The sequence below is a fragment of the Melozone crissalis genome, unplaced genomic scaffold (genome assembly GCF_028551555.1).
Source record: "Melozone crissalis strain CALT ecotype California unplaced genomic scaffold, PUWL_Pcris_2 ptg000114l_1, whole genome shotgun sequence".
Classification (NCBI taxonomy): Eukaryota; Metazoa; Chordata; class Aves; order Passeriformes; family Passerellidae; genus Melozone; species Melozone crissalis.
In genome coordinates this window covers 118337-135861 of record NW_026535891.1, presented here as the reverse complement: position 1 = coordinate 135861, position 17525 = coordinate 118337, and the positions used below count along the sequence as shown (strand labels likewise).

At 45.0% G+C, this 17525-nt stretch overlaps 1 protein-coding gene across 3 annotated transcripts in view; it reads right to left on the bottom strand.

The window, feature by feature from the left end:
• ASH1L (ASH1 like histone lysine methyltransferase) overlaps positions 1-17525 on the bottom strand; it is a 75174-nt gene that overhangs the window by 24683 nt on the left and 32966 nt on the right. For all 3 annotated transcript variants that reach the window (XM_054292769.1, XM_054292770.1, XM_054292771.1), the window contains exons 4-10: positions 14345-14446; positions 9852-10575; positions 7948-8127; positions 5591-5685; positions 2090-2163; positions 511-556; positions 168-276 (exon numbers count right to left, since the gene is read on the bottom strand). In XM_054292769.1, coding sequence (XP_054148744.1) covers positions 168-276; positions 511-556; positions 2090-2163; positions 5591-5685; positions 7948-8127; positions 9852-10575; positions 14345-14446 — 1330 coding nt within the window. The remainder of the gene's footprint in view (positions 1-167; positions 277-510; positions 557-2089; positions 2164-5590; positions 5686-7947; positions 8128-9851; positions 10576-14344; positions 14447-17525) is intronic.

Here is a 17525-nt window from a genome sequence, read left to right as displayed (position 1 = left end):
CCCTGGCAAGGGACCAGACCTGGCACTGCCCCTTGGCCTTACCCAGGGCAGGTGAGCACTCTGAGCCCCCCAGAGCATTGGGCACAGCCCAGGGTGGGGACACAGCCCAGGGGGCTCCAACTGAGAATTTCCCTCTAAATTATATTTAGAAATAATCCATTTCTAACCTGTTCAGACAATCCTCCACACAGCCCTTCCCACTGTCATCCTCTGGTTTCTTACAATTGCAGGTGGTGGCCTCGTAGCCAGAGAGAGGTTTGACATCCACATAGACATCTGGAGGGGAAAAAAATAAATAAAAAAAAGAAAAAAACAAACCTAAATAGGGAAAAGAATTCTTTTCAGGTGAAAAAATAGGACTGTTTATCTACAGTATTTTCATTCCAATCAGTAAAGTTTAAAAAAAAAGCAGGTGGAAGAGTCTTTGGTAGTACAAAGAGCAGGACAGAAAGGAAGGTATCACATGAAAATTCCACAGTTATCACATTTTAGTAATAAGATTTTACTTACTGGAACGGATTTTTTTATAAAGTGGGACATCTGGCTTTTTATACAACTGAAAGGAAGAGAAAGACAATTTTAATACATTGCATAAGTGCATCTGTTATTCAAAAGGATCAGGGAAATTATGCTCTGTACATAGGCAACTGTTCTGTAATCATTACTAAAAATCTGTGTTCTCTTCCCTAGGCTCAGACTGCATTAACAAATAGGTCACAAAAAGGACCTGAATAAGTGGAATTTGGGAATTTGGGCTTGCTGAGACAGTGGAGCAGTTTGTTCACCACATTATTTATTCTGTCTGCCCAGAGCAATGAGGCAAACAGCTGTCCTGAGGACAGGCTCCTCTGAACAGGGCTTAGAACAAGAGCCCTGTTTATTTATTTATATTTATTTATAAATAAATAATTTATTATATTATTTATACCTCTACTTTGGAGAAACCATCTTTGGTGCAATCACCATGTGCCAATGCTTAAAAAAGTGAAAACAAAAAATCAAGGTGCTGATTTATCAAAGTGACTCGATGATCTTAAGGGTTTTTTTGCAATCTAAAGGATTCTGGGATTCTCTAAAAACTGTGAGTACAGGGGGAGCCATGAGAAATGCAGATTCATCTTCTCTGCAGATGGAGATGATGGGAAGGGAAAGGAAAATTTACATCACAACTCATAATTTCAGATATATTCCAGCCTGTCAAACAAGCTTTGAGGAATAATTTCCAACTATTCTCTGTTTCACACACATTTCCTGCACTAAGAGCCTTCCCTCAGTGACCCTTGTGGCCCACAGGGACAACCCAGACATCTCCACACCCCTGCACAGAGAAATTCCTCTGCAAGGGCCTCCAATATTCCAGGGAGAGCTGGAAAATGTCAGGGAAACAAATTCCATGTATTTATTACTTACAAAATACTGAACAGATGAGACAGGCAATTGTAAATACATGGCAAGAAAGTGTCCTAGGCTGAAATGCCCCTGAGTTGAGGATCAGATTCCAGGGGTGTTGGATTTATCTGAGAGCACTTTCCCACCACAGAGCTGAGGGAAGATTCTCCCTTAAATCCTGTGGTAAATCACTTGGTGGAAACGTCCCAGGCAATAAAAAAAAAAAAAAAAATCCTATTTTTAATCCTGCACATATTTAAAGCTCTTTAAAAAAGAACGAGACTGTTAAACAGCTTCTCTCCTTCCCTCAGTATGAAAATTTCAGCTTGCAAGTGAAAAATAAATTCCACTCTGCTGGGATTGATCCAAGAAAAATAAGGCCTCAAATTTCTCAGTGCTGCTGGCAGTACATCCCAATTCTCCCGAGGCGTGTCTGAAACCAGCTCCCCACACACAGCAGCACTGCCAAAATAAAAGTCTGCAGCCAAATTAATAACTTTTGTCAGAGCACCAACTCCCAGGGTTGCTATTTTGCAGGAGCTGGAATAATGGGGATTTTCACCGTGAAACACAAATGCAAATCCCTTCTCCCCTCACGCAGCTGGGATGTGTGAACAGAATCTCCCTGAGTGCTGCTGTTTCCTTCTGATCCCACTCCTGGCAAGCCCAGCGAGCTCTTATCTGAGCTCTTATCTCCTACCTGGTTGTGTTTCCACTGCCAGAGGATGTCGTAAGGCAGCTGGAAGTCGATTCTCTTTTGTCTGAGGTACTTCCCTGAAAGCACAGAAAGGTTTGTGAGGGGCACAGCACACGTCCTGAGGGCAGGGAGCTGCTGCCACGCACCTGGGCAGGGCTGCAGGCACAAAGGAGAGGGGCAGAGGGCTCAGAGAATGTTCTGGATGTCAGGGCAGGCACAGGGAACCCCCTCAGGACACAGAATGGGGAACTGGTCAGGAGGGGCCTCCACGGGCAGGGAGGGATGGAAGGAGCTGGGTCAGATCCTGCCACGGGCAATCCTGGACAGCACTGACCACAACACCTCACAGAACTGACCACAGCCCTGGACAGCACTGACCACAACACCTCACAGCACTGACCACAACACCTCACAGCACTGACCACAGCTCTGGACAGCACTGACCACAACACCTCACAGAACTGACCACAACACCTCACAGCACTGACCACAACACCTCACAGAACTGACCACAACACCTCACAGAACTGACCACAGCTCTGGACAGCAGTGACCACAACACCTCACAGAACTGACCACAGCCCTGGACAGCACTGACCACACCTCACAGCACTGACCACAACACCTCACAGAACTGACCACAGCCCTGGAAAGCACTGACCACAACACCTCACAGAACTGACCACAGCCCTGGACAGCACTGACCACACCTCACAGCACTGACCACAACACCTCACAGAACTGACCACACCTGAAACAACTGACCACAGCACCTGAAACAAGTGACCACAGCACTGACCACAGCACCTGACAGAACTGACCACAACCTTGTGAGAGTACCACAGCCAAGCCCAAACAGAACTGACTACAACCCTGGACAGCACTGACCCCAGCACCTGACAGGACTGACCACACCTGAAACAACTGACCACAGCACCTGAAACAAGTGGCCACAGCACTGACCACAGCACTGACCACACCTGAAACAAGTGGCCACAGCACCTGACAGAACTGCCCACAACCTTGTGAGAGTATCACAGCCAACCCTGGACAGCACTGACCACAGCCCCAGACAGAACTGACCACAGCACTGACCACACCTGAAACAATTGACCACAGCACTGACCACAGTATCTGACAGGACTGACCACAACCCTGGGCAGAACTGACCACTCCTGAAGCAACTGACTACAGCACTGACCACAACCCTGTGAGGGTAAGACAGCCAACCCCAGACAGAACTGACCACAACCCTGGACAGCACTGACCACACCTGAAACAAGTGACCACAGCACTGACCACAGCATCTGACAGGACTGACCACAGTCCTGTGAAAGTACCACAGCCAACCCTGGACAGAAATGACCACAACACCAGACAGGATTGACCACAGCACCTGAAACAACTGACCCCAACACTTATCAGGACTGATCAGAACTGACCACAGAACCTGACAGGACTGACCATGACCCATGGCACAGCTGACCCCAACACTTATCAGGACTGACCACAACACCTGACAGAACTGACCAGAGCACCTGACAGGACTGACCACCAAGCTGACATTTCTCCTGAGTTCTCCTGTGCACAGCCCAACACTTTAACACCCAGGACAAGCCCCGCACTGCCCATGCAGGCTGGTAAATCACAATATTGTACTCAAAGAAATCAAATCAGCTTTGAAAAGAGTCTCCCAGCCTGTTCCCGTGACCTTTACCAGAAGAGATTTAAGAATGAATTCAGACTTGGCAAATGCATTCCCAGATTTTTTGGCAAGGCTTCAAGGGGATCTGTATTTTCAGCAATAACTGGAACTCGTTTTAGACAGGAGTTCCTGCTTTCACTGCAGATTTTGGCTCCATCCTTTCATTCCCTGTCACCCCTAAAGGACACAGACCCATTACATCATTCACACCAGTCCCCAGGGCTGACACTGCTTAGCTCCAGCCAAGATTCAACATTCTCTGATCATTTTGCTGCAATCCTGTGTCACAAAACCACAGGGAGCAGAGTGCTTAGGATGAGGTGTCAGGCCCAAGCTGATTGTTTTTCCCCCCAGCTTTTTAAACTGTTCACAAATGCCTTCATATTCCTCCAGCAATGCTCTGTGGGTTCATATGAATTCACATGCACACCCTCACCACTGGAAAATACAAATGGTAATGTTTTCCTTACAATTTACCCCTAAATTACTTTCCATTTTCAATGCCTTATTCATCCCTAGCAGGTTCCAGGAAAGAGCTAAATCTGCTGGGAATTTGCTTTCACTTCCATGACCTCAGCAGCCCAAACAAAAGGCTCTTTCAGGTGCCCTGGCACCGTGCCCTCAGCACAGGGCAGGTCCCCCCAGCCCTCCCTGAGTGTCCCCAGGGCAGGACCCCAGCCCTGCTCACTGCTCTGGGGTTCAGCCATCCCCAGGAACCCCTGGAGCTGCAACAATGTGGGTTGGGAACCTTCTGAACCTGGTTTTACGTGAACCCACTCAAAAAGGAGCTGAGCAAGGGCACATCTTGAAGGATTCCAATTGTCACCTTCAGCTCTGAAACCTGTTCTGTGGCTCCTGGTTCACACACATCTGCCCAGCTGCTCTACCTTGCTGTGCAGGTACAGCAGACAAAGCAGTGACAGCTCGTGTTTGATGGGACAAAATTCCTGAATTCCACAAACCTGCTGGGCCTGACAGGACTTGCAGCAACACAATCACAGCACTTGAAAAGCTGAAACAATTACCCGAGAATCAGGGAATTACTCAATCCTACCAGGTTTAACCTGAGCTGCGAACAGTGGAGCTCTGCCTCTCCCCCCTGCCCCAGGAGAGGCATCCTGAGCTCCATCCCCTCTGAGGGCCTGGGACAGACCTGGGTTATGGGACAGGCACAGGGCTTGGAGCAACCTGGGCTCTGGAATTCCACGGAACAGGGTGGAATAAGATGATCTGTAAGGTCCCTTCCCACTCAAACCATTCCATGATCCTGTAAAATCCTAAATCTCAATTTTTTCCCTACCCAAGACCTAAACATGGGGATGAAATGAAACCAAAGATAACAGCAAAGCTTTTAATTCTTCCACCCTTTTATCCCTGTGTAAAGACAGACACCATGAAGTGCATGGGGACATGGGGGAATTTATCATTCCAGCTTTTGGGATTTAAATGGTCATAACTGACTTTGAGGTGGAGAATATTGCTCTGCATTTCATCCAAGGACTATTACACTTAAAACAAGTTTTCAACTAAAATGGTATTTTCTGACAAAGCTATCAAAGCAAGTTTTCAACCAGAATGGTATTTTCTGACACCCCAAAAAAATCCAGAGCAATGTTTTAAGCTAAAAAAAAGCCTCTCAAGATAAACTCGAACACAGGGGTGATGAGCTGGCAAAATTCATGTGCCAAAAGCCTTGAGTGACCCGGCAAGGGATAAAAACCAGAGAAAAGCAGAAGCTGTGCAGCCCCCCCAGTGCCACATTTATGTCCCAACACTGAAAATACAGCTGAGGTACCCACCAACGTGGATAGGGGCTGGGAAGAGCCCGTGCTCGTGCTCCCCTGGGGTGTATTCCAGCTTCTCCTTCTTCAGCTGGATCAGGCGGCTCTTGGGGCTGTGGAGGACAAGGACAGAACCAAAACGTCACCAGGGGGATCATGTGCCACTTGCAAAAATGCATTTTCTGCTTTGGGTAAGGCACAGATGGCTGGAGCATCAGGCAAGGGAGGAGTAACAGAAATAACCAAAGAAATGCTCTCCTGTCAAACACTGACCCCAGCCCTCCCACAGTTTGGGGTTTTTCTCCTAAGGCAACACCCAATGGGACACCACTGACCTAAAATGTGATCTAAAAGTAATAACTAAAGGTACACAAATAAAAGAGGAGCAGCAGATTTGTATCTGGTGGTTTTGCTGAGGAACTGGACCCGTGACACATGCACAGCCCTGCTCTCCTAAGAGCAAACATTCATCTGCTGCCCTTCAGGAGGCTGTTCATCAGAAAAGGCAGAAAAAAGAACAGAAATCAGACTTAAAAAAGCAATGAGACATCCCTTTGAAGGAATAAAATGGAATTAGAATGGTTGTAGGGGTCAGGCAGGTGCCAGCTCTGCAATCTGGTGTTTATAAACATCTCCTCCTGGCCAGCAACAAACCTCGGAAAATAGAATCTGATGTGGTTATATTTAGAACTGCACTCCTGCAACATTCAAAGGAGACTTCTAAATGTTAAACAGACCAAAGATTAAATGAAATTGAAGCCTACTGAAGTTTTTTAAGGGATTTATTTTAAGAACTGGACAAGTAACATAAAGATGGCTCAATAAAAAAAATGTGATATCATTGTTTAAGCAGTGAAGGCAAAATGTAAGCTGAAAACAAATTTTGTGATACAGATATCAACAACTGGAAGTACTTAGGAAGAAATTCTTCCCTGAGAGGGTGGGGAGGCCCAGAGCAGCTGTGGCAGCTCAGCCCAAACCCAGAGTCAGAGCAGGGAAGAACTCAGCATGTGGAGCAACAGGCAGAGAGAAGACACACCAACCCTCTGTGAGTGATCTGTGACTTCCCCTGAAGAGAGAGGAGGAGCAGCTCCAACCTCTGCTCTGTGTGACAGCGACAGCGCCCCAGGGAATGGCCAGGGAGGTTGAGGATGGATTATCAGGGAAAGGTTCATCCCCCAGAGGGTGCTGGCACTGCCCAGGGAATGGGCACAGCCCCAGGAGGGTTTGGACGCAGCTCAGGCAGCAGGGTGGGGCTGTTGGGGCTGTGCACTCCATGATCTTTGTGGGTCCTTTCCAACTTAGGAACACTCAAAGTTCCAAATATTTACATTGAAGAAAAGGAGAAGACTCTCTCGGCTCCTCCTCTGTGACAACAGATAAAACTGTGAGGTTTGAACTGTGCGCAGCAGTGCCAGAACATCCAAGTGGCAAAGTTTGAGCACATCTCTTTAAAAGAGATAAAACTCAAGTGGCCTCACTTTGCTCACACTGAGATCTTTGTTTCTTCCTGAGTCTTGACCCTTTCACTGGTTCCTTCTCTTACTACAGACAGAGATCACAGCAGGAGCAGCTGATAAACTGCACTGGCAGCTTCCCAGTGGTCTCTGAAACATTTTAAAGTGCTCTGTGACATTGTGAGAAGGTGCCAAATTTTCTCTCTTTTCAATCTGTCAGATGACATTGGAACAGAAGCACAAATTCCTGGCTTCAACTGATTTGTTCACATGGCTTTAGAAAATGTGTGACTACAAAGGGAAGGGAAGGGAAGGGAAGGGAAGGGAAGGGAAGGGAAGGGAAGGGAAGGCACAGAGGGAGGTGTTCACATTCTAGTGGACACCAGGCTGCAAACCAAGCAGTGGGAAAAATAAAGAAATGCTGGATTTTTCTACCCTAAACATCTCAGAGAAAACAGAGATGAACTTCAGTGAGCTGTGAAATGAAGTGGGTGCATAGCTGAAATTCTTTCACACAGAAGATGAGCACTTGTCACCACTCAGCCAATGACAACAGGAACCTGCTGACCCCTTCTCTGCACACTGTGCTCAAATCCTGCTCAGAACTGCACACATCCAGCCCTCCCAGCACCTGCACTGCCAGGACCACTCACACTCCTGAATAAATCTCTTATCTTCATCAAAACTGATAACCAGAAACACTTCCAGACTGCTTGAGGCTGCTTTCTGACTGGGGTTACATTTTACATCCTCACTGGGTCAGGTTCTCACAATTACCATCACATCATTCTCCACAGGCTTCAATTAAATTGATTGTTTTAATTCATCTACTCACGAGTGGCAGCTCTTTATGGCTCTAGGTGAAAAAGACAGTTTTCCCTGGATGATCAGAGAGCAGTTTTGCTCTGTTTCACTTACTCTGTGGTTTTGTAGACATCAGAGTAGAGCCCAGCCTTCTGGTATTTCTTCTTTGGGGGTCGAGGGGCTTTCTTCTCACGCTGGGTCAGAGGAGGCAAAGGCTGCTCAGGGGTTTCAGCTTCAGGTGCTTTCCCAAGGGCCTCATGGGGACTGGGAGGTTCAGCTGCTGTCTCAGAGAAACTGGAAGAAAAAGCAGAGATTAAAAAATCACCTTCCCATTAAGATCATCTCACAGTATTTCATTAATCCTCTCTCAAATCTGGTCAGCAGAAAAAGTTCATGTTTCTGGATTTCTGGGTGACTCAACTGCTTAAAAAAATGCAACTCAATGATCATGATCAAGTGAGGGTTAAGTATAATCATAAGAAAAGTATGATTCTTTTTGTGACATTATTATTACAAAAAGAATGTTGTTTGTACTGTTAATGTTTATCCTTGGAGCCTCAGCTGAGTAACTCAGAAGGCAGCTCCTGCTCTCTGCTCTGCACTCTGGTAACCCTGCCCTGAGCCTTCAGGAGAGCCACAGAGCAATTCCTGAACCAGCACCCTCACAGCTCCCATTTCTGGAGAGCAGAGCTCCTGACAGTTTGTTTCTTGATGGATTTGGGGATGAGCGTGAGATGATGAGATAAAGAGATTTTTGGGGTGTGCCTTTAGCCCCCCCTTAACTCCTCCTTGCTGCTGTAGCTTTAATCTTTATCAGCTGTACATCACTTGATCTCATTTCACATCCTGTGCTCCTGGGAGTGTTTGTGACCCACATGAGCAGATCCCATGGCACACACAACTCCTCAGGGATCCTCATTCCACACAGGATAAAGGAACAATCTGTGGCACCTCAGCAGCTACCAACTCCCTAAATATATCCTTCACCAACACAAGTACAGAACCAACCCTTTCAGACCACCTCAAATTCTCATTTCTGGGGGTTTTCAGTACCTGAGGAAGGACCTGAACACACTCAGGGCTCACATGCTGCTTGTGGCAGCTCTCACAGACCTTCCCAGGCATTTTCCTGGGGAAGCTGTGAGAAAGCTCAGAGAAAGAATTACAACAATTCTGATCATCACTTGCCACACCTGTTGCCAGACACATGTAGAATGTGTTATGGAGATTTGTTTGCCAAAGAGATTCCTTTACCAAAGAGAAGTTTCTGGATTAGATTAGTAATAGTGTTTGGGTTACTTAGCAAATTAGATCAAAGCTGTATCAGAAGAAATTAGAAGTTTCTTTAAAATATACTATAATATAGTATAGAAGAATAAAATAATAGTTCAGCCTTCTGCATCACAGTGTCAATGCTAATTATTACCTGGCTGGGGGCCTGCTGCCACAAATAGTAACTCTGAATAGACCACAGTTGGTTCCCTCTACAGTGAACTCCTTCATTATTGTATTTCCATTTCCCCCAGATGATGGAAGGAAGAAATGATGAATCTGATTCCAAGTTTTCAGAAGGCTAATTTATTATTTTAGGATATTGTATTATATTAAAGAATACTAAACTAAACTAAAGAATACAGAAAGGATATTTACCTTTCTGCAAAGATAATAATGGAAAAAGATAATAATGAAAACTTGTGGCTCCTTCCAGAGTCCTGACACAGCTTGGCACTGATTGGCCTTTGAGTCAAAACAATTCACATGAAACCAATGAAACAACCACCTGTTGGATAAACAATCTCCAAACACATTCCAGAGCAGCAAAACACAGGAGAAGCAAATCAGATAATTATTGTTTTCCTTTATCTCTGAGGCTTCTCAGCTTCCTAGGAGGAAAATCCTGGGCAAGGGGATTTTTCCAGAAAACGCGAACGCTGCACTTCACAAAATGAAACAGAAGATCCCCTCAATGACTGAACCATTCTAACCCCAACTGAGGCACAAAACTGCAAGGGAATCACCTCTTATTGCTCTCCTGCTCATCCTCAGGCAGAGACTTGTGCCTCTTCCTGGCCTGCTCCTCGGGCAGCCACCGCTTCCTCTTCCAGCCCTTGCGGTGCTCGGGGTCGAGGCTGACGCTCTGCACCACGGCCTCGATGACGTCCGTGATGGTGTCCGGCCCCAGGTGCAGGGGGCTGCTGCTGGGCTGCCTGTCCTGCAGCTCCTGGCTGACCATCCTGGCGGCCTGCAGGGCCTGCATGGACACCACGGCCTGCATTGGGTACTTGCGCGGCCGCCCCGGCCGCCGCTTCACGAAGTTGTTCCCCGTCCTCGACTGCCTCTGCAGCTTTTTGGCTTTCAGGATTTTGTTGACGTGGTCCAGATTTTTTTTTGTGGCCAGGATTTTGTTGTAATTGCACATTTTCCTCGCTTGCCTCTGCATGGCCTCCACCACGCTCCTCTTGAGGTGCCGCGGCGAGTAGGAGCCGGGCAGGCGCTCCTGCAGCAGGGAGATGCCCTCGGCGCCGGGCGCGCCGGCGCTGCCCAGCCCGTCCTGCTTGCCCAGGGCTCGCTCCCGGGAGTGGCTGCGGGCAGGGCTGGCCGAGGGGGGGCTGCCCAGGACCCCCTCCAGGCCCTTGTCCAGCGGGGGGGGCCCGTCCTGCTGCGCCATGCGCTGCAGCAGCGCGTCCACCGAGTCCTCGGCCGCCGGGGCCAGGCGGGCAGCCCGGGCTGGCACTGCCACCCCTGAAACACACACAGGCCTGCAGCTGGTCAATCAGGGTTTGATTGTTGTGGTTTTCGTGTGGTTGTAAAGCTGCAATTCTTGGGTGTGTAACTCTAGCAATACAGTAATCCTAATATAATAATATTATATATTTTTTATATATAATATTATATATATAATATATATTATATATTATATCCAACAATATATATTATTATATATACTATATATAATAATATATAATATATATTAACCTAAATAATAATAATAGCAATAATAATATAATCTATGATAATATATACAATAATATCTATAATAATATCTAGAATGATAGCTATAATAATATCTATAATCTATATAATACAAAATACATTATATATAAATATGTATTTAAATACATATCTGTAATATATAATCTATATAATATATATGATATTAAAATATATAACAAGACACCACATAATATAATATAATAATAAATAATATATAAAATAATAGATATCTAAAATATATCTAATATATATCTAATACGATACATATGATACATGATATATGATATATGATATATAATATATGATATATAACATATAACATATAACATATAATATATAATATATAATATATAGTATATAATGTATAGTATATAATATATAATAATATATAGTATATAATGCATAATATGTAATATATAGTATATAATGTATAATGTATAACATATACAGTATACAATAGATAATATATGTACTCTATACTATGTATTATATACAAATAATAATAATAATAATAATAATAATAATAATAATAATAATAATAATAATAATATTCTTAGTGTATAACTCTAAACTCCATATACAATGCTAGCTACAGTTTTCCCATGTTGGGCAGACACAACAATTCCTCTCCAGGCCTGGCAGTCAAGGACACCTCACTGCCTCAAGCCTCAAGAAATGTACACAAAAGTGAGTGGGGAGTAAATTTGGGGTAAATTATTTCATTACCTGAAGCTGCAAGTGGAACATTAACCCCCAATATGGAAATGGCCCAAACTTATAAAAGTGTGAAAACCTGTGACCCATCATCTATTTTTAGCAGGATTCATGTGCCCAAAATGTACCTGAAAACCCTTCAACAAATATACCGACTTTTTATTCTCCTAATTCTGTCTGGCCTCTGTTTTCAGGTGGCCCAAGAAGGGATTAGAGTGGGGATGGGACCAAAACCATGGAGCTAAAACACAACAACTGCATCACCTGACAGCATTTGTGTCCTGGGACTGCCCAGAACATTCCCTGAAGAGATTCTGGAATATGGACAGGGATCCAGTGTCACAAGTCAGTCACATTTTCTATCACCCCTTCTAACATACAATTATTTTCTCTTTATTCCCACACAATCCCTCATTTCTAACAGCAAAAAGCAATGAGGGTTCACACGGTCCTCAAGTTTCTTTCTATTCAATATTAAAAATACAAAACCCTCTGTGCACATAAAAACTCCATCCTGATAAAAAATGGAGTAACATCTATTTTTAAACTCATCTTTCTTTTTTTTTATAGGTTGGAAGTACTGAAACAAATATTTTCACTGCTCTTGCAGGCTTTTTAAGTGGGTATATTCAGATGAAATAATAAAGATAATTTACCCTTTGTTTTCTCCTGGCCTTTAGATGGAGCTGGGGCTCCTCACCTGCTCAGGGAGCCTCAGGCAGCTCCACATCCCCTGGAAATGCTGCTGGAACTGCTCCAGAGGGCTGGGACAGCTGCAGCTCCTCCCTGACCAACCCCCTGGAACCCTCACACATTCCACACGCAGAGAAAACACAAAAATGACTGATCTGCTCAGCTGCACCAGCACCTCGGCGGCTTTGAAGTTGATAAATTTGTGATTGATGCGATTGCAGTGCTCCTGCGCAAAGCTCTGCTCACTTTAACACTTCCCGTTCCCAGTCACAGCAACTGCAGCTGCCCCTTGCAAGGGCAAAAAAGGGATTGAGACAGAGGAAAAAGAAGATTTCATTCCCACTGCAAAGGATTTCTGCAGCACAGGCTGGATGGAGCATCTGCTGCAAACATCTGTTCAAAGCAGGGAGGAAATGGCACTTTTGGCACATCCTTCCTAGATGGAAACCATAACTTTGTCCTAAGTACCAATCTCAGGGATTTATTACATATTTGCAGTCAGTTTGGGAGTCTGAGAAATGTCTGAATTCTGGTAATGAGAGTGTTTCTGCAAATGAGCTTCTTACAAAATGGGTCAACCTGCTGGATTTTCTTCTGTCCACTCCCAGGGGGATCACATCCCATTTTTACAGAATCCAGAATGGTTTGGATTGTAAGGAACCTTAAAAACCATCTTGTTCCACCCAGGATTCTCACATGTGAGGTCCCAGGGGAGCTCACATCCCGTTTTTGCAGAATCCAGAATATTCTGGGTTGGAACAGACCTTAAAGTCCATCTTGTTCCACCCAGGATTCTCCCATTTGAAGTGCCAGGTGCTCACTTCCCATTTTTACAGAATCACAGAATGGTTTGCTTTGGAAGGAACCTTAAAAACCATCTTGTTCCACCCAGAATTCTCACATGTGAGCTCCCAGGGGAGCTCAGTGCATTTTTACAGAATCACAGAATGGTTTGGGTTGGAAGGAACCTTCAAGACCATCTTGTTCCACCCCCTGCCAAAACCTCAGGATCACTGTGAGCTGAAGTTCTCCAGCCATGATGTCCCAAAATATCACAGAAAAAAATTCAGGATCACCATGAGCTGAAGTTGTCCAGCCATGATGTTGCAGAATATCAGAAGAAAAACTCAGGATCACCATGAGCTGCAGTTCTCACAGCCATGATGTTCAAAAATATTAGTGGAAAACCTCAATATCTCCATGAGCTGAAGTTCTCCAGCCATGATGTCCCAAAAAACTCAGGATCTCCATGAGCTGAAGTTCTCACAGCCATGGTGTCCCAAAATATCAGTAGGAAAACTCAGGATCTCCATGAGCTGAAGTTCTCCAGCCACGCTGTCCCAAGATACCAGAGGAAAACCTCAATGAGCTGAAGTTTTCACAGCCATGATGTCCCAAAATATCCAAGGAAAAACTCAGGATCACCATGAGTGAAGTTCTCCAGCCATGATGTCCCAAAACATCAGAGGAAAAACTCAGGATCTCCATGAGCTGAAGTTCTCCAGCCATGATGTCCCAAAATATCATTGGGAAAACTCAGGATCCCCATGAGCTGAAGCTCTCCAGCCATGCTGTCCCAAAATGCAGAGGAAAACCTCAGGATCACCATGAGCTGAAGTTCTCCAGCCAAGCTGTACCAAGATATCAGAGGAAAACCTCAATATCTCCATGAGCTGAAGTTTTCACAGCCATGATGTCCCAAAATATCAGAGGAAAAACTCAGGATCACCATGAGTGATGTTCTCCAGTCATGATGTCCCAAAACTCAGGATCTCCATGAGCTGAAGATCTCCAGCCATGCTGTCCCAAAATATCAGTGGGAAAACTCAGGATCACCATGAGCTGCAGTTCTCACAGCCATGATGTCCCAAAAATATTAGTGGAAAACCTCAATATCTCCATGAGCTGAAGTTCTCCAGCCATGCTGTCCCAAAATATCAGTGGGAAAACTCAGGCTCACCATGAGTGAAGTTCTCCAGCCATGCTGTCCCAATATACCAATGGAAAACCTCAATATCTCCATGAGCTGAAGTTCTCCAGCCATGCTGGGTCTCAGCACAGCTCTGAGCACCCAGGTGCCCCAAAGCCCAGGTCCCTGGGCAGCACTTGCCTGGAGAAGAAGTGCTCTCTGACATGGATCTCTTCCTGGAGGGGCTGCAGTTTGTGCTCTCCGACTGCCTCTGCGAGGGCTTCTCCTGGCTGGGCAAAGTGCCTGCAAGGCAGAGCAGGGAAAGGCACAAAAACAACATCATTTCAGGGTAAAGGTTTAAATTCAGGTTACTCTGAACACCTGTGAGCTCCCAGAATGCAGGGGGAGGAGGGAAAGGAAACACGAAGCAGGGATTGCACACAGGAAAGTGCAGAGGTAAACAAGGCACGAGTAATGACGTGGAATATTAACAACCAGAATGAGGTTGTGAGTGAGGAAAGGAAAGGAAAGAAAGGGAAAGAAAGGCAAAAAAAGGAGAAAGGAGAAAGGAGAAAGGGGAAAGGAGAAAGGAGAAAGGGGAAAGGGGAAGGGGAAGGGGAAGGGGAAGGGGAAGGGAAGGGAAGGGAAGGGAAGGAAAGGAAAGGAAAGGAAAGGAAAGGAAAGGAAAGGAAAGGAAAGGAAAGGAAAGGAAAGGAAAGGAAAGGAAAAAGGAAAGGGGAAAAGGAAAAAGAGGAAAAGAAAAGAAAAGAAAAGAAAAGAAAAGAAAAGAAAAGAAAAGAAAAGAAAAGAAAAGAAAAGAAAAGAAAAGAAAAACCCCCCACATATTCCTATTCTCAACTGAATCCAAACTCCTTGATTTTCAGAAGAGTTTGGAGAAGACCTCTGCAGATTACCAAGACCAAGCACCCTGCTCTAAACAGGGTCAGCTTGCTCAGGGCCACCACGTTCTGTTGTGTTTTCCACATCTCCAGTGACACAGATTCCCTGATCTGCAATTCCCCCACCCTCACTGTGACCACTGTTTTCTTCTGCACAAACAGAATTCCCTGAACTCCAGTGGGCTCCTCATACTGGGCACCAGCAGGAACATTTTCACTCCTTTTTCTTCACTCCCTCCCAAGTGGAACATGGACACACTGGGAAGAGCTCCCTTTGTGCATCCTCTGCTCCAGGCTTGACAATCCCAGCTCTTCCAGATCCTTTGGATGAGCAACCCCAGCTCTCCCAAACTCTGGATGAGCAACCCCAGCTCTCCCAAACTCTGGATGAGCAATCCCAGCTCTCCCAAACTCTCTGGGTGAGCAATCCCAGCTCTCCCAAACTCTGGATGAGCAACCCCAGCTCTCCCAAACTCTGGATGAGCAATCCCAGCTCTCCCAAACTCTGGATGAGCAATCCCAGCTCTCCCAAACTCTCTGGGTGAGCAATCCCAGCTCTCCCAAACTCTGGATGAGCAATCCCAGCTCTCCCAAACTCTCTGGATGAGCAATCCCAGCTCTCCCAAAATCTCTGGATGAGCAATCCCAGCTCTCCCAAACTTTCCGGATGAGCAATCCCAGCTCTCCCAAACTCTCTGGGTGAGCAATCCCAGCTCTCCCAAACTCTCTGGATGAGCAATCCCAGCTCTCCCAAACTCTCTGGGTGAGCAATCCCAGCTCTCCCAAAATCTCTGGATGAGCAATCCCAGCTCTCCCAAACTCTGGATGAGCAATCCCAGCTCTCCCAAACTCTCTGGGTGAGCAATCCCAGCTCTCCCAAACTCTGGATGAGCAATCCCAGCTCTCCCAAAATCTCTGGGTGAGCAATCCCAGCTCTCCCAAACTCTGGATGAGCAATCCCAGCTCTCCCAAACTCTGGATGAGCAATCCCAGCTCTCCCAAACTCTCTGGGTGACTGATCCAGCTCTCAGCCACTGTCCCACCATTCAGGCACTGGGAAGGAGGTGGAACCCTGACTGGCTTTGTGCTGCTGATTGTGGTTTTTCACTCTGGAAAAGCATTTCCTTCCCCTCCTTGGGCAGAACTGCTCACCAGGAACTGCACAAAGGTGAAAAGCCAAAAAGAAAATCCCTAAAATTTTAAAATTCTTTCCATTTCTCCCTTGCTGTGTTGCTTTTCCTTTTCAAGACTCTGTCACAACAAAACCCACAAATATTCCTGCCCCAGTCCATCAGGGCAAATCTGTTACAGCCCTGGGGCCTGAACCTGTGAGGATGATGATGATGATGATTATCTACACACAGAGCAGCACTGGATTTTAGTGCAGAACACATTTCACTCTGCTCCCAGGGCTTGCTGGTACTTGCTGAATCCTTGGGTGATGTCACCAGGCAGCACAATTACCATTCCTTGAGTTAAAACCAATTTTAGAAAGATGCAGGAATCCCACAACTGCGGCAGGGTGAAGGGACAGGGCTGGGAATGGCAGTTCTGCTAAGAACACAAGTAAAGATCTATTTGTTTCCCTTTTTCTTACAGTAAACTGCTTTATTTTCCTAAAATTTCAACTTTCAGAGAATCCCAATTACTCCCTGAAAGCAAAGGCCGTGGGAGTCATGAAAATGTCATAGAAAAACCTGGTTTTGCAATGATGAAAATGCTGAGATATTAAAAACTCTGATCAGTATAAAACCCCAGATAAGCAAAAACGCACATGGTAGTGCAAGAGGAGAATGTGCTTATCCTGAAAATATCTAGAAGATAAAATCCAGGATGCAAAAAACCAGATTTCTGCTGTTTTCCTTCAAAATATGGTATAGTAATGAATATTACATATTCATTATTTTGGTATTAAAAATAGTATATAATATACAATGATATATAGTATATAATGCATACTATATAATATATAGTATATAATGTATAACATATACAGTATACAATAGATAATATATGTACTCTACACTATGTATAATAATAATACCAAAATAATAATAATGATAATAATGATGATGATAATGATAATGATAATAATAATAATAATAGTACCACCAAATTAATGAATATATAATATTCATTACTATACTATATTTTGATATATTAATTATATTAATAATGAGTATTATATATTCATCATTATACCATATTTTTGTATATCATTGATTATTTCATATATCCCTCCCTTCCTCAAAGCTGGGGCACTGCACAGGTGCTCAGCACTGGGAAGAGCTGTCCTGGTTCCAGCTGGGACAGGCTGAATTTATCCCACTGATACCTCAGGGTTTAGTTTTTATGTTTTTCAGGCTCTGTGTTGTTTTAGTGTGTGGGTCTGGGTTTCATATCAGTGGATGGTGAGCTCTGTTCACAGAGCAGGGAGACAAAACAATTCCTGCTCTAGCTGGGACCAAGGACAAATAATCCAG